At 36.2% G+C, this 27,404-nt stretch overlaps 1 protein-coding gene across 1 annotated transcript in view; it reads right to left on the bottom strand.

The window, feature by feature from the left end:
- ITGA4 (integrin subunit alpha 4) overlaps nt 1-27,049 on the bottom strand; it is a 73,014-nt gene extending 45,965 nt beyond the window's left edge. The window contains exons 1-10 of the mRNA XM_039855247.1: nt 26,705-27,049; nt 26,220-26,341; nt 10,321-10,427; nt 10,095-10,224; nt 8,073-8,140; nt 6,651-6,780; nt 5,308-5,393; nt 4,577-4,639; nt 4,349-4,486; nt 1,281-1,392 (exon numbers count right to left, since the gene is read on the bottom strand). Coding sequence (XP_039711181.1) covers nt 1,281-1,392; nt 4,349-4,486; nt 4,577-4,639; nt 5,308-5,393; nt 6,651-6,780; nt 8,073-8,140; nt 10,095-10,224; nt 10,321-10,427; nt 26,220-26,341; nt 26,705-26,901 — 1,153 coding nt within the window. The 5' untranslated portion in view covers nt 26,902-27,049. The remainder of the gene's footprint in view (nt 1-1,280; nt 1,393-4,348; nt 4,487-4,576; nt 4,640-5,307; nt 5,394-6,650; nt 6,781-8,072; nt 8,141-10,094; nt 10,225-10,320; nt 10,428-26,219; nt 26,342-26,704) is intronic.
- Nucleotides 27,050-27,404: the final 355 nt, after the last annotated feature.

The raw sequence follows: 27,404 nt of genomic DNA, 5'->3' as shown, positions 1-27,404 counted from the left end.
ATAAAAACAGACACGAAGAGCAATGGAACAGAATAAAGATCCCGGAAATAAACCCACACATAGATAGTCAAATTATGGCAAAGGAGGCAAGAATATAAAATGGAGAACAATAATAAATGGTGATGAGAAAACTAGACAGCTACATGCAAAAAAAAAAAAAAAAAAAAAAAACAAGTTACACAACGATCATTCCTTTATGCCATAAAAAATTTTACTCCAAAGAATAATAACCTTACAAGGATCAGGAAACCATAAAACTCCCAGAAGAAAACATAGGTGATGAGATTCTTGACACTGGTCTTGGCAATGATTTTTTGGATCTGAATCTAAAAGTAAAGTCAACAAAAGCAGAAGTAAACAAATGGAACTAAAACTAAAGAGCTGCACAGCAAAAGAAACCATCATCGAAATGAAATGCAACCCATTGAATGAGAGAAAATATTTGCAAATCATATATCTGGTAAGGGGTTAATAGCCAAAATATATGAAGGATTCATATAACTCAATAACAAAATGTCAAATGATCTAATTAAAAATGGGCAAAGGATCTAAATAGATATTTTTCTAAAGAAGACATTTAGATGGCCAACAGCCACATAAAAAGATGTTCAACATCACTAATCATTAAGGAAATGTAAATCAAAACCATAATGAGATACCATCTCACACCCATTATGGCTATTATCAAAAAGAGAAGAAATAAGTGTTGGCAAGGACATGGAGAAAGGGGAACTCTCATGCACTGCTGGTGGGAATGTAAACTGATACAGTCCCACTATGAACACAGTATGAAGGTTCCTCAGAAATTATATATATAACTATCATCTATTTCAGAAATCCCACTATTATTCATCTGAAGAAAATAAAACCACTAATTCAAAAAATACATCCACCCCTACATTATCTTAAGAGTATGGGCCAGTGAGTCTGATACATATTTTTCATATTTTATCATTTCTGAAATCAGAATCCTTAAAATAGAAAAATGGTAGATCACAGCTTAATAGACAGCATTTTCAGGTGCACATAAAATATGCAAGTTATAACCAATGGTGCCTTAGAAATCAATGAAATATGATATGTTGACTATCATCCTTCATTAACAATGGTAAGAAACAATATCTGACAACTAAGAAGTTGGGTGTAACACTGAAAACAAAACAAACAAAACTTAGCATACCATTCTGGTTCTATTTTCTATAGAAAGGCAAACAACATTCTCTTCCATGTACCATTTTAAAAGTTGGAAATCAAGTACCAAATTAGATACTTTTAATTACCTTCAAAGCCATCATTATCAATGTCGCCAAGATTAACTATAGATTCTCCAAATCTTGCAGCATATTTGTCACTTCCAATGAGCTCTGTTTCCATCTCATTCATTACTGTTCCCTAGATTAAAAGGGACAAAGGTATCGTTGTAACACTCCCTGACAACTTTACACATGATTTACTGTTGTAATTGGGTATGGATTTTTTTTCTAACGCTTCAAACAAGTTAGACAAACTACAGACAGCTTTAGTACACACATCTCAGTTCAATTTAATAAATATTTATAAAGTATATGTCAACACATATAACAGTATGATTAGAGCTCGGAGGATGTAAAAATTGTTAAACTCATGATCCCTGGCTTTGAAAATTCAATAAATCATTTTGATAATTCAATTTAGCAAATATTTATTGAGTTCCTACTAAAGGTACTGTACTGTGCAAAGACTGAATGGGTGAAAAAGGACAAGGCAGTGTGTTTATAAGACATGCTCCTTTTCCTGAAGAAGCCCAGAGTAACAGACAAGGCTTAGCACAGGCATGTAAATAATTTAGAAGTACAGACTGCCTGTCAATATCAAGAAGCAAGGAGAGCATATCTAATTGTGAGAGCCAGTAGAGATTACATAAAGGATATTGAAGGTGGCTATCGAAGAATGGGCATAATTTTCATACAGAGAAAATGATCAGCAAAACAAATTTGAAAAAATTTGGCTACAATAAACAGTATGTATAATGAACAAGACCCAAAAATTCAGATTGGGGTCTTATGGTGTGGGACTTTTAATGCCAGGGGGACATGTACTCTCAATTTTGAGAATAAGAAGCTACTAGAGGTTTCTGAGTTGAGGAGTGACATGACTGAAGCTGGCCATTGTAATCTTGTACCAGCGGCAATAGAACATGGATTGGTCAATTGCTATCTCCGAAGCTGGAAGATGAGTTATTAAAATAAGACATTCAATGATGTTGCGATAACAGATACCAGACCCTTTCCAAACCTGGATCATGTCACTCTCTTGTAGGGGGGGGAAAAAAATCCATGCACTACTTGTCCTAGATCTTTTTCCTCTGCTCAAACATGTCTACTCATCATTCCCTAAACACACTGCATGTTCTTCCCCTTGGCAAGTGACCTTCACCTTTTACTTTCCAACTAAAAAATTCCTATACTTGTCTTACTCCTAGAGAAATGCCTAATTTAAAGAGAAGGCAGGAGAGATTCCAGCGAGGATGAGATGGTGCAGACCTAAGAAAATGCAATGGCATTGAAGTTCCAGGAGGAGAGTTTCAAAAAGTGGTAATCACCCTTCAAGTATTCTTCGGTAACAGAGAACTGTGTCTGAGAGAGTTCCCTGGGGACCCCTGAGAGCTATCTTAGTAGAAGTAGGTGGAAGCCATATTCATTCAAGTATTCTTTGAGTTCATTCAAAAACAATTACTGAGTACCTACTTGTCTAGACTCTTTTGGACCCTGAGAAAACAGCAGTAAACAAGATAGATGATTCCTCTCCACATGGTGTCTACATTCCAGCAGAGGAACAGATATTAGCAAACCGAACCAATAAATATGTAATATAATGCCTTTGTAGTAGTGGTTAGTGCCTTTTCAGAGAGGTAAGAAACAAGAAGTTAGAAGGGAACAAAGGAAAAATCTATGCCAGAGGTTTTAAAAGCTGAAATCAATTATGAAATTAACCCCAGTGTTCAACAGTGGTGTCTCAGGGTGGGAGGGAGGGAAGAACAAAAAGGAAGCCTTGTGGGTGGAGCTCTTCTCTTACCCTTTAAGCAAAGGGGCTCCGATCTTGTTTTTCATATTGAGATTGCTTAAGATTTCAATGAGAAATAAGGTTCTATATTCCCTTATTTTAGGTATCCATGCTACTATTTAAACTGTTCTCAAAAAGTTTAGTTGTAAAGAGAAGGAAAAGAAGTATGCAGAATAAGGATGTAGCTAGTATAAGGAAGACCATTTAAGGATAGGAAAATGTTAAATATCTATGCAAGAAAGTAATGCCTGATATCACTACCAATGAGGTATGAATGATCACTTTTGCCTTCGCTATTAAAATTTAAACAATAGTCTAGAAAATTCCAATGCATAAATAACTTTCCTGCTCTATATTTGGAACTCTGAGAATCAGCTTTATAAGAGGGAGTATTTTCTCTTAAATTTTAAAGTTTAGTCTGATGCTTAATATAAGAATTTATTGAATGCTCTAATACCATTGATTAAATAAGATTACAAGTTCCTCCTTGAAAGAGACTTTACTTTGTTGAATCCTGATGGAAAATTCTGTGCCTTAAGAAATGAACTAATTTTCTCATAAAGCCATTCTTGCTCTTAAATCAAAGGCAGGCCAAGAAGGCCCTGTTAAGGTCCTATCAATTCTTTGTTTGGCTTAATGCCAAGAAGATAAACTGGCATCAGAACTCTTTAAATTAGAACTCTTTGAACTGAATTGTCAAGTGTTCAGTTTCTACTCCAAAATATCCTCCATAATTTAAAACTCAACCACAAGCAGTGATTACATATTTCTACAACTACTATATCCACTTTGGAATAAACTACATCAATTTTATATTCTTATCAAAAATGTAATCTATACTAATTGTGCAGATTAACATTTTATCAAGACATGTCTCATTTCCAATTGTCAAACCAAGAAATTAAAAATACTTCATAAAAATCTTCTACCTCTAGTAATATTTTATAATTTTCAAATTATATAAGGACATTCATTATAGAATAAGAAATCCATATTTTGAGGGCTATAAAAATCATTTTTCAAATTAGATTTGTGTCATAAAACTGGAAGACATTTTAATTGCTGGAGTAAACACATACAAGCTGTGAATAGTGAAACTCTAGAACTAATTTCGTTCTTCTGGAATATCAAAATGAGACAGCTGCCCATTCATCATTACATTCCATTTCTTTTTTAGAGAATCAGTATAATACAAGAATTTTCACTTTCATCAGTAAAACGAGCCTAAGAATCTATGCCTCAGAATTCTGGAATAAGGAGCTTCAGTTTCCATCATAATCCCATAAGTGGGAGCCGTTGGACTTACCGAGCCAGAATTGATGTACACGAACACTCTTCCTTCCTCCCTGATGATGCTCTGCATGGGAGCTCCCACGAGCAGGTCTGAGAAGCCATCTGCATTGAGGTCCACAGCACAGACAGAAGCTCCAAAATAAGAGCCAAGCTGCCCCAAAGCAAACCAGATCCCGTCATTGAGAAAAAAGCAGGGTTATTCACAAAAGCACCCAGTGATACCAAAGTGGAGACATATTACCTTTTTACCTTTCATTTCATGTAAGATACTTAGTTCTTTTGCATCAATGCTGAATATGTATGCCTGCAATTGGGGAAAGAATTAGAAAATGTTAGACTGCTGTCACACTGTAAAAAATTTCATTTGATTGAAACATCAATTTTCATTACTTATAATTGCTTAAATATATTTAAAAAAATCCTTTTCAGAGTGATACTGAAGGTTCAGGAAACCACATTCACATTAACGTGCCTTCCTTGCAAAACTACCTTCTGAGAAACTACCTTATTGATCCTTGAGAGAGGACACAGAAAGCAGTTTGGCTCACTTTTCAAAGTAGGGCTCAGAAAAATTTAGTAACATCTATACAACAGTGTGACAATAACTAGAGCCAGAAATAACATCTTTCTAGCTATAAAACATGTCCTAGTGGCCTCAATTTCCCTTCAGCTGAGAACTTGTTAAAGCAATAAATATATTCCCTGGACATCTTGAGATAATTCTCTCAAAAACAATTTACTCATGAGGAAGAAAAGCTTCATTTGAATTATATAATTTTCCTTAAAACTCTTCTCCTAAATTTTATCTAAAAGCCATACAACTTTTACCAATTCCACTAAATGTAGCACATTGCTCATCGTTGCTAGCTTTCATTCCTAAGAATTTTTGCAGTTCCTCCTTTAATATCTAATTCTCTCATGCAATCTATTTGAACCTTTGTAAAGAAATAAATATAAAAATGTGTATCTTACTTTACCGATCTGCTCATGTTGAGGGGCTCCTCCAACTACTTCGGTAGTATGCCTGTTGCGAAAATGACCGGCCCCAACCGAGTATCCTTCAAAGAAACAGAGACAAGTATGAAAATCTCCATTTGCAATGGGTAAAATATATTATCATAAATCAACTAAGAATTAAATGAGACTGAATTCAACAGGACTAAACAGTTTAAATATTTAGCGAAGCAATATACAAAATTGGTCATTCATTATAAACTTTAAGCCAGTATTAATATGTATGTTATGAAATTAGTCACATGGATTGTATTTCTAAATCCTAGAAATTGAAGACAGCATCTTTACATTTGGTTTATTAGTCTCTGTAGTATCAGGATTCTAGGATTACAACAGAAATATTTCAGAGTATATAAAATGTGACATCTTACACTTTAAAAAAAACTTTTTTGCCATGAAGTCTTCCTATTGTGATAAAATTTTATGATGACTGAAAAGGGAAAGTATTTTTTTTTATTATGCAATAAAAGGCATAATACCAAGTTACGGTTTTATAATACTTTAAGATATCCTTCAACCATAAACAAGTAAATGTTGAATTGAAAATGAATTCCCACTGTTTGAAAATGCTTTCCTTCGTTTGAATGGGAAAAAGTACTGCTTCTTCTTATCATAATTATTTGAGTATAGGATGCTCACATTTGAAGCACATATGGTGTAAGCAAATCTGTACTTTCTAAGAGACTACAGGAAAAGCATTCCTTTTACTATGAGAATTAATGCCAGAAAAATCTTGTGTTTCTGGAGAAATAAAGTATCCTACTGATGACTTACTAAAGAATAAAATAAGATATGTAGATAATAGTTTAGCTCTGGAAAATATGCTAAGAACTTGTGAGGCAAAGGTCAATGAGCTGTTTTTAGACCCATATCCTTCCTAATGTTCCCCATTGTCTAAAATGCTGTCAACAGTCCCATTGACTTTCAGTCAGTCCTTTAAGAAACTGTACTCAGTCATACATAATTGAGTTAATTCATGTAGAGTGCTTGTGAAAGTTCTAGGATATGGTAAGCACTCAATAGACGCTATCTTTATAATAAGTTGACTGCATAAAGATATAAGTTTAAGTGTTTTACTGCAAAGTGTAAATTAAACCAGGAGCTATAGTCTAACAATTATTTTTGATGATTGTAGTTCCATATGTAAAATATTAACTAAAGTTTCATAAGTTATATTCTTAAAGAGAAAACTGGCTCTTTGTCACTGGCCATTTAGAGCTTTTGAAAATACAATTTCTCTTATTTATAATTACTAGTATCTCTAAGAAAGATTATAATTCGAGTGTCAAGTTTAATAGTACCTAAGTAACTTCCAAATTTTACTTGATTATCTTTGTCTAAAAAAGCCTTGTATTTATTTGTAGTTATATTGTAGACAAAAAGAGAGCCAGTCCAATAAGACGATCCTGGGGCACCCATCACAATTAAATCCTGTAAGAAAAAAACTATCGTCATTTAAAAGTTTAATCTCATCACCCAAAACCTCTCCCAGATATATATTTTAATAGTGACGATACATTTCTACAATAAATTTCTGAAATATGAGTATGTGAGCATATTAAAAATATATATATAAAAAAAAAAAAGCCAGAGAAGATAGGTAATGAATTTTCACCTAAAAGTAGAATTTCAGAGAAGAAAAACTAAAACTCTCACTTCATATTTATCAGTGGACTTAGAAATCAAAGGTAGAATCACTGAACACTAGAGTAAGCTTTCAGGAGAAAGGCAATGTGATTTCTATTAAAGCAAATCATATCTAGGTAATTCATTAGTGCTCATTACAGGGATAATCATGTATTGTCAAAGAGTAAAAAGTGGACTTAATTTATTTCAATTTGCAAAAAGCCATTAGTTTCCTTAATGTTACTTTAAGAAAAAGTAAGTCCAATGGAATTTGGGGTATATTTGATGATTAATACAAATTTAGGAAAAAAAACAGAGGGAAGGTTGGAATGAGCAGACACTTAGCTGGTAAAATATGAAAACTTCCAGCAGTCAAACAGCTTTAACATATTTCTAAATTCCTAAACAGTCCTGAACTTTAAAAAAGAATCATTTTAAATATAAACTATGGAAGCATTTATTTTTTTACATAGTAGGTAATAGTTATGGAAATTGTTAATCCAAGGCATGATACAGACTGTCTACAAAGATTCAGAAAACATTCATATATTCATAATGAGTTTTTAAGAGAAACTGGGAGATTTTACGGTTGAGTATAACTGTCACCTTTCACTGAGAGTCACAGAATGACCAGTGTGGTCGACAGGGAAAAATAGTTTGGGAATATATGTAATTTAAGAGGATATTAAGTTCCAAAATCTCCCAATTCTTTTAATGAAAAGTTCAGATTTATATGCTTCCTTTACTCCTCAACTATTAAGAAAACATACTTGTATAGATATTGTCAATGCCCAAATTAATGAAACAAATAACTATAGCTATTTTTCATTTATATTCAATTCTTAATGAAAGTAATACTCTAATACAGGCTTTTAGTTAGACTTGGGTAGCACACTCGACTAAATATTAATATTTTCTCAAAATATGTAATATTGAGTGGTATAAATTAAGTTTAATACTGTACTCTCAAATATAAGAGGTGTCATTCAGATCTTATACAATTTTTGCTGTAAAGTATAACATCGGTTTTCAAAATCTTTAGAAGAATTAAAATTTTATATGTAAACATTTATAGCAGCTATTTTTTGGACTATTACCTCTGTATAAAAACTAGATATTCCAGCTTGACATGATGCAAAATTTTCTCCAAATTTCCTCACATAATCTAAAGTAAAAAAAAAAAAAAAAATCAAAATTTTATTTAAAAATAAAGACAAGATCTGCATAATTTTAATCTTATAAATCCTTACAAATATATAACTTTTATGGTCGATATTTTATTCTACCTCATTCTTAAAATAGTAACTTTGATAAAATTTAAAACCTCAAACCTCTTCCTTATCAATCTTCAAAATATCCTTATGAAATAGCAATAAAGGTATCTACCCCTGACTCTTTTTCATAGGAAGAACATGTAGTGTACACTCAAGAAAAAACAAAACAAACCAAAAAAACTGTCAAGTGAGTATCTAAGAAGTAGGATTTGTGGCTTCTAGTCCAGGTTTCTATTTAAAATAGGCTTCCCAGATTTTGCCCAGCTGAAAATAACAGGTTAAGTCAAGATCTGCATGGAGATGTAGGGTCTCCAATTACAAAGCCCACATGGCCGGATGCTTTGGAACTTACTAGGATGACAAGGTTTGCTTCTCCTGAAGAATCGACATAAGTAAACCTTTATGAAAGTCATAATCAGGACCATATCTTTGTTTTGGCTTTGCTAACTAGAAAAGTTAAATAAATTGTTAAGTCATTTATAATTACTATTCCTTGTCATGACTTTTCACATCTTTTTATATTTTCCTTGCCCCTATTTTTTTTTCCATTTTTATAAATTTTGCCATATTAGGTGTCTTAGGTTTATGTCACCTGGAATATTTTATAGAATGTGGCTAGGTATGTCTGAGCAAAAATAAGAACTCTATTGTGAAAATAAAGTGTAAACCATAAGCCATTAAGAAAAAGAGGATAATAAACACATGGAAAACTGAATTTTATTGCAATTAAAAATTTTAAATGCACTTTTTACCTTCTAGGCATCCAAAGGCAAATCTGGAATATATATGATAAAAAATTATCCATGATTCAGTTATTAAAATAACTGAATTTGTATACTTGGTCAAAATTTTGTCAGGTAATAGAAAATTTCTTTGGACACTAGGATAATTATTTTGGTTAGAAAAATTGAAAAATGGAATGCATATATATTTAACTGAGTTTTTCAAAGACATTTTTAGAATTTTGCTTCCATTGCTGATACCATTTTAACACTCTGTTGACATTCACCTCTAACTTTGCTCACTTCAGTTGTCTATTTATGTCCTAGCTCTATATGCTTTAATGTCCATGGCCCAGAATTTTTTTTTTTTAATTTTCCTCTCCCCGCCCCACTTCCACCCCTGGTCTAAGGATATTGCCATCTCCCCTTAAGAACTGGATCTCTGAAGGCGGAGCATCTTCTCTCACGCTCTGGGAGGTGAGGTGGGGCGGGGCGGGGACTGGCACACTCAGGGGGCCTGGGCCTAGGCTCCGCTGGGGTTCAAACCCAGGACCTTCTGCTGCCTGTAAAGTAGATGTGCTAACCACTACTCTGTGGAACCACCCAGCCTAGAATTTTTATGAGAAAAACCTTTCAAACTTTAGATACAATCCCTTGCTGTTTCAATGAAAATATGAATTTGAAAAAAAAAGACAGTGAATGGAAAGTATTTGCTTACTCTGAATATTCTTTGAAGCTAAAGGTAAAGCAAGAAACCTAAACAGCTTCTTTCTGATTTGACTTCGATCTAACTTCATAATTTTAAGTGTACTATATTTTTTGAACATTAGACTCACTTATACTGAATTAAAAATATATTTAATACAAAAGTGGGTAATTATCAACTAGATTTTAGAATTATTTAAATTCAACTGTAGAATTTCTATTCCTAAAAACACGATGTACATTTATAAAAACGAATACTACTGCAATTGGAAAAAAGGAAAGAATACTTTGAGTAGTTAAAAAGAACACTACTATTTCAAAGATCTCCCCATACAACCAAAATTGAAAATAATTTAAAAAAATTTAAAGATATTCATTTGTTTCTCTTGATCCAGTTAATATCAAAATCATGTCTTACCTTGATAACATGGAGCTATTCTTATGCTCAGTTTTGTTCTTAAATCAGAGGGTACTCCATAGCAAACACCAGTAGGAAGTTTATTTTCATTCTTTATATAAAATATATTTTTCCACCTATGCCCACAAGTCTGAATAAAACATAAAAGTAGACCAAATGATGTGAAAGTAACATCGAGAATTTCTGATTTCATGATGTGATCAGTGGACCAATTCCAATAACCTACCAATATGGATCCATTTTTTCCTGGCTGTCTGGAAAGTGTGACTCCCAACCATTGATTGTCTCTTTCTTCCAAACAAGTCTTTCCACAAGGTTCTCCACCAGGGCTACCTACAGCATTTGAAATAACGTTATCAGTTATCGTGAAAACCATACTATTCTACAAGAGCAGAAAAGATAAACACATCATGCTTATCCCCAATGCCTTTTCCTTCGACCACATATGGAATGTCCTTATCCCCTGCTTCTCTATCATCTTATTATTCAGTGCACAATGTGGGGGTAACTGTGCCTTACTCTGTGCCAATATAACTGTTCTCTCATAAGTTAATTTTTATTTGTAGAAATGACTGGTAACATCGTGAAGAGATGGCCTCGATATAGGAGATAGCTAACCAACATGATTAGGATGGAAGAAATCAGTTTAAGCCAACACAGGCTGTGAAAATACAATGGCAGTACGTAATGCTTGGCAAAGAATTTGCACCTTTGTTTTGACCAATTATCTAGCATTACAGGCAACATTACCAGAGCACTTTTAAGACATTTCTGGTATTGAGACATTAAATGCTGGTCCTTAGCATTTAAGACAGTTTATTAAAGCTGGAAGGTGATGACTGAGCATGTGGAAAGTGGCCCTGTATAATTAGCATTCCAATAATGCCTAGAAGTTAAAACAAATTGCCCTATGGTTTACATTTAGTAGATTGTGACTGTTCTCAACAATGAATAAAAGACTTGAAAAACTGGAAGTTATAAACTTCAATAAATACTTCAGCAAATGCATGAATAGCCAGAAAGACAAACATAAATATTATTCATGGGCAATACAGTACTTCTAAACTGCACAAGAAAAAGCGATCTTCCCAGTGATATATATATATATATTTTTTCCTTTGTTAGAATGACTTCTTTGCCTTATAGCTGGGATACAGTATTAATTTCAATTAAGTGATTTTGGGAGAGGAAAAGATGCAGTATCTTAAGAATCTTTTTTGTCTTTATTTTCACCCTCTTCAATTGCCATGTGACAGTTCTATTCCACCTGAGCTTAATTCCAAAGGCAGGTAAACAAATCTGCATCAATCTGATTGGATAAGGATGTGGAACTTGGGTTTCTTAATTTTAAACACTGGTCACTGGTATCAAGTTTTCATACATTTATAGGGACCATTCTCTAAATCATTAGGCACTTTATCTCCTCCTATAAACTTGACCTCTAGATAAAATTTCCTGAACTCAGAATACCTACATAGAAAAGGCTAACATTTTGAAAATGAAATTATTTGCAGAAAATCTCCTGGGTAGCAGAGACCCTGTTTTAAGGAGTATAGAAAGATGCAGGTATATACATTTGTTCTCCAAAATGTTCAGGACAAACAAAACCCTTCAACACAGCTGAAAACAAGAACGTTTCCTCATCCCTTCTCTGAAGATTGATTCATTAGGTCCAGGTGAGGCCCTGATGACCCCAGGTGATTTGGATGGTCTGGAACATTGTTACAATAGGATGTGGATAATGTTTTTCTGGCCAGGTTCCTCACAGAATAGTATCAACTCCTACCCACTGGTAGTGGCTGCTTGGAGCACTGGACTGAAAGGAAGACAGGACTAGGATGGGTCTGGAAGAAGAATGCTAGGGTTGATTAGCAATGTCTGGAATGGAAAGGCAATCTTTCTGATTAGCAATGCTTGGAATGGAAAGGGATTCTTTCTGCAGCCCAAACTCTGATAAAGATGGTCCCGGTAGAAACAGCAGATTTCTATGTTAAAACTAATAAAGAGAAAAAGGAAGGGGAGAGGGACGGAAAGAGAGAGAAAAACAATTGTGTTGTGTTGGATGGGTAAGGTCCAACAGAATTGTTACTGCGACTACATGATGCCAATATAATTGAAGGAAAGTGGAAGAATGACAAAAAATTTTAACTTCCATTGTAATGCAATTTTCAGTTTGACTTTTTCACTAAAACTACTTTTTTTTTTAACTAATGTCAAAATAGATGCTAAATGGTAGAAGTTTGAAATTTGAAGTTTGAAGTCTGAAGTCTGAAGTTTCTATTATTTACCACAATAGACACTTCAATGAAATATCCTCTATGAAAATACCAAAGTCTTCTAAATTTACAGACACCCAGGAAACTGAGCAGGAGGAAAATTAAGGACAAGACATGAAGGTAACAACACAGACCTCTATTAAAACGTGGAATATTTAATGGACACTTTCATCAAAATTATAACCCAATATTTGAAACAAATTTACTGTTCTAGAGATGCCACCTGAAAGTTTAAAAATAGTTAAATATATGATAGTTTAGAACCATACAATACCATGTAAATTGCTGGATAAAAAGGGCTAAGTTTTTATGTGTACAAATAGTGAATTGTTATTGTCTGTTTCTTGGCTGAGTTCTTGTATTTTTAAGTTTTTAAATGAAGACTAGAGAAATGCCTGTGATTAAATTGTTTTCTGGAGCCATAGATAATTCCATATTGTATTCTTTGTTTCAGTTTTAGCTCCACCAGGTGACATCACGATGTCACCACGCTCAGTCTCAAACTCACACTCAGTCTCACACACATCATTACCAAACTACTCACTTTCCCACTTTATCAATGTCGCTTCCCTCAAACATCTTCCACTCCATGTCTGAGTATCTACAAGATCTCTGAGACACCAATGCCCCCTTACACCTCGCATACCCTTCTTCTCAAGCCTTTGGCCTGAGATACACCACCAGCTTTCCTGCTTCTTCAGCTTACAGATGGCAGATCAAGGGACTTTCTCAGCCTCTGTAACTAAGGGAGCCAATTACTATAATAAATCTCCTCTTAGATAGACAGACGGACAGATCTATCTACCCAATTGGTTCTGTTCTCTGGTGAACCCTGACAAATACAAGTACCAGTATATTTATTCACAACTATCCTGTCTGCTTCCGAGGCTTAGTAAATAAAGACCTACTTCATTTTGACCAGAACTGCATCAGTTCAGCATGAGCCCACCCTCAACACAAATCCCAGAAATGTGTGCTGAAAACAGGTCAATAAATGAAAAACAATTTAAAGCTTTGACTGTGGTTTGACTGCCTTCTGTTTTTTTTTTTTTTTTGTATCTTAATTAGAAATGTGAGTCCAAAAGGATGAATGCATAGGCAAAAAGGAAATTCACATAAATAACAAAATCATGGAACAATTATCCTTCCACATAAGAAATAAAAACTAATTCTAATAAGTGAACAGACACACAGACACGTTAACACAGGTTTCTCCTTTTTCACTTCCTAATATAGCTTCTGCCAGCAACAATAATATTGAGGTACTTTTAGGACTGGTCAAAAGATAGGATCAGTTCAAAGAACAGCCTATAAGTCCTCACTACTGTTCTGAGTCTTTTCCTAATTTCTAGGAATTTTTTTTACCGTTTTATTCTGTAGTGTCTGCAGAATCTCGGCAGAGAGGTATAGCCTTCCCATCGTCAGCTTATGCTCAGTGCCTTTCTCCAGAGCTTTCCCTTAACCTCGCTTGATCCTAAATCCACTCTTTTATCACGTGGTTCTCGGCCTTCACAGGACATTAGGATCATCTGGGGGGAATTCTGAACAAATGCCAACACCTGGATCTCACTCCCAGAGGTGCAGATCTGATGTGTCCGGGTTGAGACCCAGACATCAGAATTTTTTGTAAAGCTCCCCAGGTAGCTGTAGTGTGCAGTTGGGCTGGTGAGCAACTGCCCTACAGTGTAAATGGTTATGCCTTTTCCTGTATTATATCATATTTAAAAAGAAACTATTTCCTTTTAAAAAAGAATAATAATAGCTTTTTTGTCCTTTTTGGTTTCAGCTAGATATTGAAACAGGATATCAAATGTTAAGCAAATTTTCTTCATGTGGAAGTACAGTATTTCTAATTTGGTCAGAAATGATGATTATTAAAACTGTCATGAGGAAGATAATTCTCATGAATTTCCCTGACAGAGCATTATAAATAAACTCATATTATCTTTATATTTTACCAAAATGTCATACTGAAATGATTTATAATCTGGTTTTCAACTCAGCTCATACATTACTAATCTAAACTCAGTAAATCAAATCAGCTTCGTAATTGAAACAGTACTTTACATGGTCTAACATAAAAGAGGTCAGCAGAAATTAACATGTGATAATTTTCCATGCTTTTGTACAACTAGAATGACTAATTCTTAGTGGGGTTGAATGCATTTTCCCCAGTAGACATTAAAAATACAAAGCCATATTAAACCATACCCCTTATTCTAATACATAAGCCTATCTTTCTTTTTTCGTTTTTGTTTTTCATTTCAAGAAAATATAAAGATGTGTGCTTATATCTTCAGTTTGTATGTCCATATACTGATTTTGCATTAGTACACATATGTGTATATAAATGTGAATAAGCAGTCATTTCAATAGTTGACTGTAAAAGATGTTGACTGTAAAGTGTAGCTAGAGCTAATTAGGTACACTTTATACCTCCTCCTCCCTGCTTCATATCACCAGGGCAGGTTGACCATTTTGTTGCCTGTGGCATTCTCACAGTACAGAACAGGGCCTTACGAGCAGAAGGCAGGAACAAAATATGTACTTGCTGAGGGAGGGAATTCTGAAATACATTACACCACCACAAAAATCCTTCACTAGATTAATAATCCTTTACTGCAAAAATTTCACCAAACTCTCAGGGATCTAAGCTTTGGAGAGATCTTCCTTCTCTACTATTCTTCCCTACTTCTCTTCCAAAATATTATTCCCTTAAGTTTTAAGACAGTAACAGATGGTCTGAAGGGAAACTGTTTGCAGGTTTGAGGGTCTTTACAAAGTGTAATAAGTGAGTAGGACTCTTTAAGATTGAGATAGCTGGGGCCCACAGGAGGTGCCTGTTTCAGAGCCTTTCTGCAAGGATTATGGGGAGTAAATGAGATCTGTGTGAAGTGCTTCGGCCAGAGCCTAGCAGTGAAAGCACACAGATGTTAGTTGATGTTGACATTATTATTATTTTGAGGATTAAGCTGAACATGATTAAGCTGTATGTATGTCATGGCATATATCTTCCTCTACGAAGTATTTGCAGCACCTCGCTGTTCTCAGTGAGGCCTTAACATACACATTAACTCATTTAATTCTCAACAGCAGACTGTTTTATCAATCCCATTTTACAGATGAGAAAATTGAGTCTTAAGGAAGTAACTTGTCTAAATCCATGAAGCTGGTAAATAGAAAAGATTAAAATCAAAAATTTGTCAGAAACAGGGCATATATTACTCCCACGACCCTACAATATATACAGTAGAAGTCTACAAATATTTCAGATGTGTGAATTAACTGAAATCGATTTCACTTCCTAAATCTTCTTCGAAAATGTGCAAAATATCACAAATCTGCCCATGGACTGTGTAGCTAACTATTTAGTGTTCACGAAAAATGTCACTTACTTGGTCCCTATCTTGCCCTGCCCTTTTCCTCAATTTACATCAGCTCTCAGTACCCCGGCATTTCCACTCAGGAAAGACCAAGGGGAAAGGTCAGACTCAAAGTTCTTCTTTTTATAACTTGTTGACAGCTTGAGTGAAATGCTCTGTGGGTAGGTGCACCTGGGACTTTTGAATGTAACGGCATGTTTGGTTTATCTGCATGTGTACTGTGCTACGGCTTCCCCATGGCTTCGGACATTTGATTGGGGCGCTCAGTCTGGATTTCTAGCTACTAAGACAACATATATAGTTATCTGATCCTTCAAAACATGTGATGTGATTTCAAGTTTAAGAAAAATAAAGTCCTTACTTCTACCAATTACTTTTTTTAGAGTTGAATTTCTATTCCACTAAAAGGAAAGTCCTATGTTTCAAACTATTCCACTCTAACTTTTCCTCAAATTATCTTGAAAAATGAATGACTCTTTCTACTCTATGTTTTATAAAGAGCTATTCATTCCAGATAGCTTTATTTGTAGAAGCAATAATTACTGAGTGAAAACAATTATACAATTCATTTCTCTACCTAAATTCAGAATATTAAAAAACCATTTGGGATTAAAAGTGAACAAATCAATTCAAATATGACAAGATTATAAGACCTATCATTGCATGGTTATGAAGATTACAGAAAATTTATGCCTGTGCATACAAGACTGCCTGGCACCTAGTAGGTGTTCATTAAATGGTAAATGCTTCTGCTTCCCAGCATACTTACACTATGTTGATTTGGACTTCACCAGCAGAGGGAGCTCATAGTGCTGAGAGATTTGGTCAGCAGCCTTCAGCTCTTTAAGCCAAGGAGCCTCTTCTTTTAGTTTTTCTTATCTAACCCTAATTACTATTAAATCCATGTTTACTACGTTAAGCTATTTACTTTCCTCATGCATCTAATAAAACGTGATGATGTTTCTAAAAGATAACAATAATGTTTATGAAGTCAACAGTAATAACAATAATAAAAAGTAAAATAACCCAAAATTTTGAGGTGATATGGGACATGAGAGTATTAAGCTTCTAAGACCATTCCCTCCACCTTGTCTAGTGGCAAACAAGAGTCAAACGATCAAAATAAACATCAAAATTAGAAACCATTCTCAAAGTATTTTCTTTCTGGAAAAACTGATATCTAAATGTTGTATTTTCAGAGTTCCTAGTCAAAATCTGAGAATGGCTAATTATCATGCTCAATTAATGTGAGAAACAGCTCATACAATCATAGGCCTGAAAAAGCCAGTTATTTCAGTCCACTATTCCATTTTATTTTATATACTTTTTTACTTAATGATTTAACTCTATTTATTTTACTTTATTGTATTCAGAAAGAGAATTCAACACTGAGGTAATGTCTGCAGGGAGTAGTACCAAGTTTTATGTTGTAATTTTATAAATCTGGGTTGATCCTGAGTCATCACTAGGCCTCAGAATTCTAGAAAGCCAGGTCTCTTGTGAACTTGATTCTAGGTTCAGGGTCTCCTCCAGGGACCTTAGGCCCAAACGTTTTCCAAATTCCTGTGGAAAACCTATACAAACATTTTTACTAACTACAGTAGATAAATGTACTGTAACTGATATATTTGGTGAGCATAATTTAAAGAGGGAATGTTGTTTTATAATAATTACTAATATTTATTATGTGCTTCCTATGTACCAAGCATACTTTTATTACGTGTAAACAAATATATTAACTCATTTAGCTTTTATTACATCCCTATGAGTAGGTATTATTATCCCAATTTCATAGTTGGAGAAGCTATGGGAGATTAAGCTTCTTGTCCCAAGTCACCCCTAATAATTGGGGGGCAGAAAGGATTCAAATCCACACTGTCAACCACCACACCACTCTGTATTACCTTGCAATGATTTTCTATTAATACTTTTCCTTGTTAAGCAAGAAAAGAACCTAAATATTGACATTATTAATAATCCTATACTAATTTTATTTCTATAATAGACCTACTAAGATAATAAAATTAGTTTCCAACATTAGAAAATAAGAAAATTCTCTTCTTCCATGGTTTTCAGTTAATCTCTTGGATTTAAGGATTCATAGGAAAAACTATCACTAATATATGGATATCATTTGAAATAGGAACAATACAAAAATGTAAACAAAAAGCTCCATGGAAACCTACACTCAATGCTAAGTGGTCAATATTGAAGTTCTGTGCTTGCTTTTGGAATTCATATGGTAGGACAGAGGAAGTCAGGAAGACAGCAAGTTTTAAAAATATGAGAGAAATAAAAATCAGTCAGGGAGTCTGTGGCATTGTCCTGCACCAGCGGAGGGTCAGACAGATGCGAGTTACAGATATTAGAGGACACCTCTCTGTACAAAGTTTAAAGGATGGAATAAGACATTACAAAGACAATGATTTGCAAACAAAATGATATTCTAACAAATACTAGAAAACTTTCACAAGAAAACAAGGTACAATATCAGGCTGAGGTAGACTTAGGTTATCTGTTCACCTGTCCTTCTTGTCATCTCAACTGAGTTGTTTGAGAGCTTCAGCCATGTCTTATTCAACTTTCTATTCCCAGTACTTAGCATAAATAATTGTCAAAAATTATTTAATTAATGAAGGAAGAACTCAGTTAAGAGAGTTGTTGACACTTGCCACCAATATTTTCTCACTCTTACTTCTCAACCCTCTGCAGTCTAATTTCACCACCAAAACTGGTCTTACCAAAGTTACTGATGAACTGATTCTCTCTAAATTCAATGAAACCTCTTAAATTCTTACCTGGCTTGACTTCTTGTCAACTTTTGATACCATCAACTACTCACTCTTCTCAAAATCTCTCCTCCTTAAACTTTCATAATGCTACATTGGCCTGATTTCATTGTTACCCCTTTGGCTTCTCCTTGGTCATTCCTTTCAGGCTCCTTTTTTCTTCTCCAGTGGTTCTCAACCATGGTTGAATATTGGTATCATCTGAGGACTTTTGGAGAATTCTGATGCCCTTTGAACTCAATTCTAATGTATGTTTCGGAGAGATTTTCCACACCACAGTTCTCTAACACTGGCTCGGTGCCCTACAATTCAACTAAATTCTGACATTATCTAAGAGGAAGTAGCATCAGATCCCACAGGTTAAGGGCTCACTCCTACAGAACTGCCCCCACCCTCAACAGATACATACTTTAGGTGCCAATTGCAAGTCCAGATTGTCACCTGTGCTTGTGACCAATTGGCTATAGGAGGTTTCAATTATCTTCTCCTTGGTTTCAGTTAATTTACTAGAGCAGCTCACAGAACTCAGAGAAGCATTTTACTTACTGGATCACCAGTTATTAGAAAGCACATAATTCAGGAACAGCCAGATGGAAGAGATATATAGGACAAAGTATGGGAAAAGGATGCAGAGCTTCTATGCCCTGAGGCACTTTCCTTGACTTTCCTATGTTCACCGACCTGGAAGCTCTCCAAACTCTGTCCTTCTGAATTTTTATGGAGGCTTCATTGCATAGGCATGATTGATTAGATCATTGGCCATTGGCAACTGACTCAACCTCCAGCCCCTCTCCCCATCCTGGAGGTCAGGGGAATAGGACTAAAAGTTACCACCCTTTAACCACATGGCTGGCTCCACAGGCAACAAGCCTCCATCCTTAAGTGGGGTCCAAAAGTCACCTCATTAACATAATAAAAGGCATCATTCAGGAAATTCCAAGGGTTTTAGATGCTCTGTGCTAGAAACAGGGACAAAGACCAAATATATATTTCTTATTATAAATCACTATATCACAGCACCAGGAATTTTATTAATTTGAGATGAACACTGGTATTCTTAAAGCTTTTTAAGAGACTCTATCTAAATTGCAGCCAGAATTGAGTAGCACTGTTCTATCTATTTCTCAAATTGTAAGCATCCCCTGGGATCTATCCTGCGCCCTCTACAGCAGGGGTTCCTAACCCCAGGGCTGCAGATTGGTACCATCCACGGCAAGTTAGAAACTGGGCCTCACAGCAGGAGGTGAGCAGCAGGCGACTAAGTGAAGCTTCATCTATATTTGCAGCCACTCCCCAGCGCTGGTATCACTGCCTTAGCTCCACCTCAGATCATCAGGCATTAGATTCTCATAAGAGCACCGGTCCCTGGTGTCTAAAAGGTTGGGGATTGTTGCTCTAATCCATTCGCCTAGAGATTTCCCAGGTTAAATTCATTAACATCAGGGCTTTGACTGTCAATAACCTTCAACCTTGAAGTGACAAAATTCTTCTGTCCACAAGACCCATACATCCAACTGATTACTAGATATTTACTTCTGTGTCTCGTGGGACATAGCACCATCATTCGTCTAAGCCAGAATCTTCAATACCATCTTCAAAACTTCTTCCCTTTCATCTCTCTTATTTAATAATTACCAAGTCCTAGTGAATCTGTCTTTTAAATAATGGTAATGTGGTTGAAAAGGGGGCCACATACCAAACCTGACAAGCTCAGAGGAGGCCAGCAGGGCAAGCCCTAAAACTCAGAGACTGAAAGTAACCACATGGGGTGGTCTGAACACAAAAATTCCTAACTAAAATCGAGTCATGGTATGTACTCACGTCCTAGACCCGTAGCTTCCTTGACAAATGTCAATTTTTACCTTAAATGAGTTTGTCTAGTGTCTTTTTGTATCCAAGATAACATACCTTTAAAATGTCAGCATAATCTTTTCCAGACCCCTGAGGGGCCAACCTCTGGCACCAGAGCAGGAGACCACAGAATCTTTCATCATCTTGTTTCTCACATACCATTTCTATTTGCTCTAACTGTTAATTATTAACTGTCTTGTACTCACCATTGTAAAAGAAGTATGTGTCTCTCCATTTTACTTTTTATCCAATCCCAGAGATTTGCCAACCCCCACTTTGCTTTCTCCCGCTCCATTAATCTACCGCCAATGGATTTCATGTAATCCTTTTTATGCCTCCTTCTTTAATACTAATGTATAAAATAAGCTGCGAAACTGCCATACTCTGGAGCATTTTCTCAATCCGTTGAGATTTTGCTTCTCGGCAATTGTCATTGGTTTGGGTCAAATAAACTCATAAAAATCCTCTACAGGTTTGGAATTTCTTATATCAACAATAGAATTTCTATTTTTCTTCATTCCTACTGCCACTGGCAGTATAAGCGTGAATCATATGTAGCCTAAATTATAACAAGATCTTTGTACAACTGTCTCAATACTTTCATTCTTGACTCATTTACTCCAAATCATTCACTACTCTGCAAGCAGAAGTATCTAAAACACAAATCTAATCATGTGACTCCCCAGCTTTAATGATCTTAACACAAATTCATACTCCTAAAGAGAGCTTAGGAAATTATACCCCAAATAATTCCTGTTTACCTCTCCAACCAACCACCCACTTCACACTCCACAGTCCAATTGTATACATCTTTCCTTCAGTTCAAAATGTCATGCTGTCAAAGACTTCAGGGTCTTCACGCACACTGTTTCCTCTGTATGGAAACATTTCCCATAACCTCTTCCTCTAACTCCTGATTTTCATTTAGCTCCCCACTTGAACATCAATTCCTTCAGAAGATATCACCTTATTCTCCTAACTAGATTAAATTTTCTCACCATGCTTTCCTATAATAACCTAACCTATGGACTGTAAACTCCTTGGGGCCAAGAACAGTGTTTCTTTTGTATTACCAGGTTCTGGGCTTTTGGCATCTCTAAATAAGTGACTGAATGCATACATGACCCCCATGTACGATGGATTACCATATCTGACCCCCAAACCTGTTGCCAAGAGGAGATTTTTTTTAGTCATTAGTAATATCACTCGGTGATCAAGTAAACTCAAAGTAAAAAATAAAACGCATTTAGAAAATCTCATCTCTCAAATTATGTGGAAATCATTCTTTTAGAGATCGAATTTGGGAAATTGCTGGAAATCAGGGAACTTAACTCTCTTAACATGACAGTTTATTAATGAAGCTCTCTGTCTTGATTTTCTGCATAATTACCATAACAACCTATATTCAGGGATGATTTTTCAAAATGACCAGTCTGTATCAACTCAGCTTCACGAACCACAATTTAAAGAGTATTGAAAATGAAAAAGAAAAGGAAAGTTATCAAGAACATATTTGAAGTTTCAACCGTGAGAGATTTGCCTTTTAATGTTAAGCTAATAATTCCTGCAAATCAGGCAGAAATGAGAATGAGATAATCGTTAGTTTAATGATGCAATGCTAATTGACTTAACCTTTTCCAAATAGGTTATGTAATATAAACCAGGAGGCTGGCCAAGGTAATATAATTTCCAGAAAGATATCTGAAGTGGAATAATGATGACAAACTTATGATGGACCATTATTCTTTCCAGTAAGGAGAAGCACGAGCAGAGAGCTTAAAGATCTATTAACTGTACAATGTTTGGTCTGGAAAAAAAAAGTGAAAGCCCCATGCATAGACGCTGGTAAAACATCCGCTAAAAAGTTAGTGTTATTTTATGCAGGGAAGTTACATATCTCTAGAGCAGTGCTGTCCAACTGAAATATAATTCAAGCCACATATAAAAGGTTTTATTTGATAGTAATCACATTAAAAAAGTAAGAGAAATTAATTTTAACAATATATTTTATTTAACTTAATAAACCTAAAATATCATTTAAATATATAATTGATATTAATTTTTAAATATATATTTCAACATGTAATCAATATCTAAAAAATTAATGAGATATTGCATTTTCCTTTTCTTGTACTGCCTTTGAAATCCAGTATGTAATTTATATTACAGCACCTATCACTGTTAACTAGCCACATTTCATGTGCTCAATAGCCATATGTGGCTACTGGGTGCTGTATAACTTATGTAACTTTAGAGTCTATTATCCAGAAAAATATATGTGTGCATGTGTGTGTGTGTGTGTGTGTGTGTGTAATGCTATTAGTGGCAACTCCAAAGTAATGAAAGACCTGGAATGTCTTTTGAATAACCAATTAGAGACAATTTTTAAAGTATAATTTTATAATCATTTATATATTTTATGTTCTAATTCTTTTGAATATTGGTAATCTATGAATGGACTATGATTAACTATAGTACTGTGGAGTCATTATTTAAGTTGCCTTAATTTAGCAACCATCTGTGGTCAAAATTTCCTTTTAAAAAGCTTCAGCAAGGATGCAGTGTCTGAGTGGAAAAGCAAGCGAACATGTGGCGATCACTGTGGCCTCCTGAGACACGGAGTTTTCATGAACAAGTCTGGGCTCAAACTCTCCTGATGGGAGACTATTTTCCTTTGGTTCACAGAGGAAGGTACCAAGGGACTGAGAGGAGAGACACTTCTCAGGCAGGCAGGAGTAGAAGAAGTCTGTTTGCATGCAAAAAGAAGAGCACTTCTATAGTCAATTCAGTTCAATGAAAGAGGTATCTTACTCTCAACATCTCACACTCTGAACATTCTAGATAAATGGGCATTTGTTGTTCACTTCTGACTATGACTATAAGGAATATACCATGGTATGCGACAACATTATCCACAAAGGTGGGGATCAAATAGGGAGTGGGATAGTGATCTCCTCTTTTGGGGGGAGTTGTCTGTCTGAATCAAACTTTGATCTGAAATTCTGAGACCTAAAGACTAGTCCATGTAGATAGTATTTTGAATTGCATAGGAGATGGGTACCATTTTTAGAGACCTATCAATTCCATCTCCTTGATAGCAAGTTAAGCCATTCCAAATGAAAGAAAACACTTCATTGACATGGCAGTCATAGCTCAATCTTTAGTTTTCAGATTTTTTGGTTGGGTCAACAAGAAATTATTTTTCACTGTGTGCCATTTCAACAGTTAGCTTTTAATTTATACATTTAACTTTTTGTTTAGTTTATTAATTGTCCCTACTTATTAACCTCAATTTGCCTAAAACAGATAACATGCAGATAGAGATTTAAGTAGGAAATAGCGATAAGAAATAAACTAATATTTTTTAATGTCCTTTATATGTCAGGTACTGAGCTAAGTGTTTTCCATACACTATAGTGAGACAGGACAACTGAAGCTATCTTCACAATCTATAGAATTAGAAGACTGTGTATGTGTATGTGTGTGAGTGTATGTAAGTATATATATATATACTTATATATGTAATATTTTTTTCCTTGAAACATCCTCATAAAGAATACTGCATAGTCCACAAACCTGAGAATCCTTAAATGTCTTTGGTTATCAATTTATTGTTCTTAGTGTTTCTTTTCTAGACTTTATCCTCAATCCCTTATTTTATAGCTTCACGTTACCTCTGCATTTCTTTATAAAAGGAAGAGAAGATATATTATTTAAAATGTTATATCAAAAGTAACTTCAGTCAGCTGTTTTGCAAATATTCAAAGCTATTAGTATTTTACAGCTATTAGTATTTTAACCAGTGATCGAATAAAAATCTTTTCTTCCTTTTTGCCTTTCATCTCAGTCAATACTTTTTTTATTGACCAAAATTTTAAAAGTTAAAGTATCACTTTGGCTTGTCATTTCTAATTGCTTCTCTTATTCACCAATCATGTTGACGGCGATCAAACTTTCACTTTGCTTTTATGTATTCATCCATCTGCCCATCCATCCATCCATCCATCCATCCATCCATCCATCCAATAAATTTTCACTTAATTCATGTTTATTGCTTATCTACTATGTGCTTATTTCTCCAAGGATATTTCTGTGTGCTACACATGCCCAAAGAATTTAGGTTTTCCTTCAATTTTGAGAGGCATTATTATCTTAAATTTTATGTAATACTATGACATGATCTTTCCAGTTAAAATATTGACATCTGGAAATAGATTCAGTGCCCTTACAGACAGGAAGTATGTGCTAAATATCAGTTGTTATAATGTCAAAGATCAGGAAACTATGACAAGACAATAGAAATGAAATTTTTCCCTCCTGAGACCTTATCAAGATCCTCTCGCGGATCAAGGTTGCCTGCTCCATTCCCCAGTTCTTTATCCCACAACTCTCTCATGCAATGAAAATTATGTCTTGCAGAATTATTCCAAATGGATAGGTTTGTGAATGTTTTATGCTTTCCTAGTCTGCCTTTTGGGATGTAAGGTGCTTACAGAGTCTGGGGCTTATTCTACATGCTATAGACAACTCCTAGACTTTTATGGATACTCTCTGAGTTAAAAATAAAAATCCCAATATGTGTACATTCTATTTGAATTCCTTTAGATGAGGGAACCAGCTTCCTAGTTTGAGAAAAACCAAAGACTACTATAAAAAGTAAAAGGGGTTAAAGATGCAGTAACTAGCTTAGCTTAAAATTATTGATAGTAAAATTAAATACAAAAAAAATGTATCAATTATAACATTTTATTCAACATTTACAGATGACTCATCAGTTCATCAGACAACATATTTGACTCTACATTTAATTTTGTTTGCATTGAAAATGCATACAAAAAAAGAGAAGGGCTCGGACTTTGGACCCAAGCAGACCTGACTTTTTGGCGTGGGGGGTCCCATCTCCCACTCACTAGCTGAGTAACCTTTAGAAAAAGTGCTTGCAGCCCTCAATGTTAGTAGCAACAATGCCAGCCATGACTCAGTGGTGCTATGAGAAAAAAAAAAAAGCAACATATAGAGCAATGCTTAACAGTGTTTGCAACAAGATAGATTTGAATTAATATTAGTTCCCCTTTCTTCCCCCATGTGTCTGTGCAAAGCAAATTTGCTTTGGCTTTGAAATATGAACTTTCTCCTTTTTCTCATCAGAACACATTTTTCAAGTTGTCACAAACCTAAGAGGACACATTAAGGAATGACTTCAAATAGAAGTTTCCATTTAACATGAGAGTTTTTGATAAGATAAATTAATAATTATATGTTAAGCCTCATTTTAATTATAGTAACAATGGAGACTCCAAATTTTCCTGTGCTCTTCTTTTACACTTCAAATTCTAAATAAAACTGTATCATTTTCTTTTTAAGAAAGCCCTTAGGCTAAATGACAGGATAAGGGATCAATTTCAACTGCTATTCCTGACCTGCCCCTTAGCCTGTTCTCTTTAATAAAGCTGGTAAGTCTAAGATGGAAATAAAATTCTAAAGTCGGCTTAGCTGTATCCTGCCCTTAATGTGTTGAAACTTTAAAAGATATTTTACACACTGAGGGTTGGCAGAAAGATGAAGAGAGGGCATTATAGAAAATTTTCTACACAGTTTTGTCAGAGTATTGAAATTGTCATAAGCAAAGGGGAGTAAAATATTAACAGAAAAGGGGGACCATTTTATGTTAAGAAATGAAGATGTTGTGGAGTTAAGAGTGAAAATCATTCGCTTTAACCAAGTTACAGCCAACATGAGTTTTTCCAGGACTTGTTTTACCGTGGAGTCCACATATGGCGCACCGGGAGGGGGGTTCACTCGCTCCTGATCCCAGATCCAACTCACCCAGCTGGAGCTGTTCGCATGTCCGATTTGGATTCTTTCCGATTATGCATCTGTAAATCGCCCCGGGATTGACCACAGAAGAATTGGCGAGCCAGTTGGCCGTGGGCGCCCCCACTATGAGCCTAAAGCGAGAAATGTACGCGCACACTTGAGCTATGCTGCCCACTGAACCCCTGGTCTCAACAGACGTAACGTACAGCTGGCAGCGGGCCCACCTCCCCTCCTCCGCCCGCCACCCCGCACACCCAACCCGCCACTCCTAACTCCCAGCTCCAGGGCCCTGCGTCAGAACGCACCCCGGGAGCTGGCATCTCAAGATAAGTTAGTTTCCCTGAACAGATAGATCTCCAGCGAGCTGGTCGTCGCAGCGTTTCCCTTCTGCCTCCTTCTGAGAGAGGAAAGTTTGAACTGGGTAGGGAATCCCTGAGGCACCCTTCCCTCCCCGCTCTGGGATGCCGAGAGCGCCCCATTCTGACTCCACTCACCATCGGTTCTCCCCGTGGCTGTGCAGCACTACCGAGTAGCCAAACAGGGTGTTGGGGGAGCCCTGGTAGAGCAGCGCGCTCTCGGTGTCCACGTTGTAAGGGCGCCCGCTCGGGACCCCCAGGCACAGCAGCAGCATCACCGCCTCCCGGACGGCGGCCCTTCGGGGGCCCGGCCGGCTCCTCGCTTCCCCAGCCATGCGTTCTCGGAGGGGAACATTCAACACCAAACGGCACTGTCCCGAAGTTGTGCGGGATGAGACAAGGGACGACCAGCCAAGGGGAAAAGCGTCCCAAGAGAGGACGCTCGGCGTGTTCGGCACCAGTGGGCAGGAGGGAAGCAGGGAGGAAGGGAGGAAGGGAGGGAGGGACTGACAGAAGGAGGGAGGGGAAGTCGGACGCTGCGGGCGGAGCAATGGGGGCGGCCCGGGATGCAGACGCGCCCTAGGGACCCCACGCCCGGTGGCTGCAGCAGTGAGGAGCGGGTGTTCTCGCAGTCCCGGGCGGGAGCTTCTGGGTGGGGTCCAGGGCGTGGTGCAGAGGCGCGAGTCTGGGGCCGTTTCCCCCCGGACCGCGCGCGGCTGCAGGGGGCGCTGGGGGACCTCCGCTGCTCAGGATGCTTGCCTCGGCCTGGGGCTTCACAGACCCCGCGGATAGCTGTGTGGCTCGGACCCTTCCGGGCTTTGCCAAGAGTGGAGCTGGA

This window comes from Pteropus medius, unplaced genomic scaffold (genome assembly GCF_902729225.1).
Source record: "Pteropus medius unplaced genomic scaffold, Ma_sr-lr_union100, whole genome shotgun sequence".
In the NCBI taxonomy this organism is placed as follows: Eukaryota; Metazoa; Chordata; class Mammalia; order Chiroptera; family Pteropodidae; genus Pteropus; species Pteropus medius.
The sequence above is the reverse complement of the archived record's forward strand: the minus strand, read 5'-3'. Positions and strand labels throughout refer to the sequence as shown.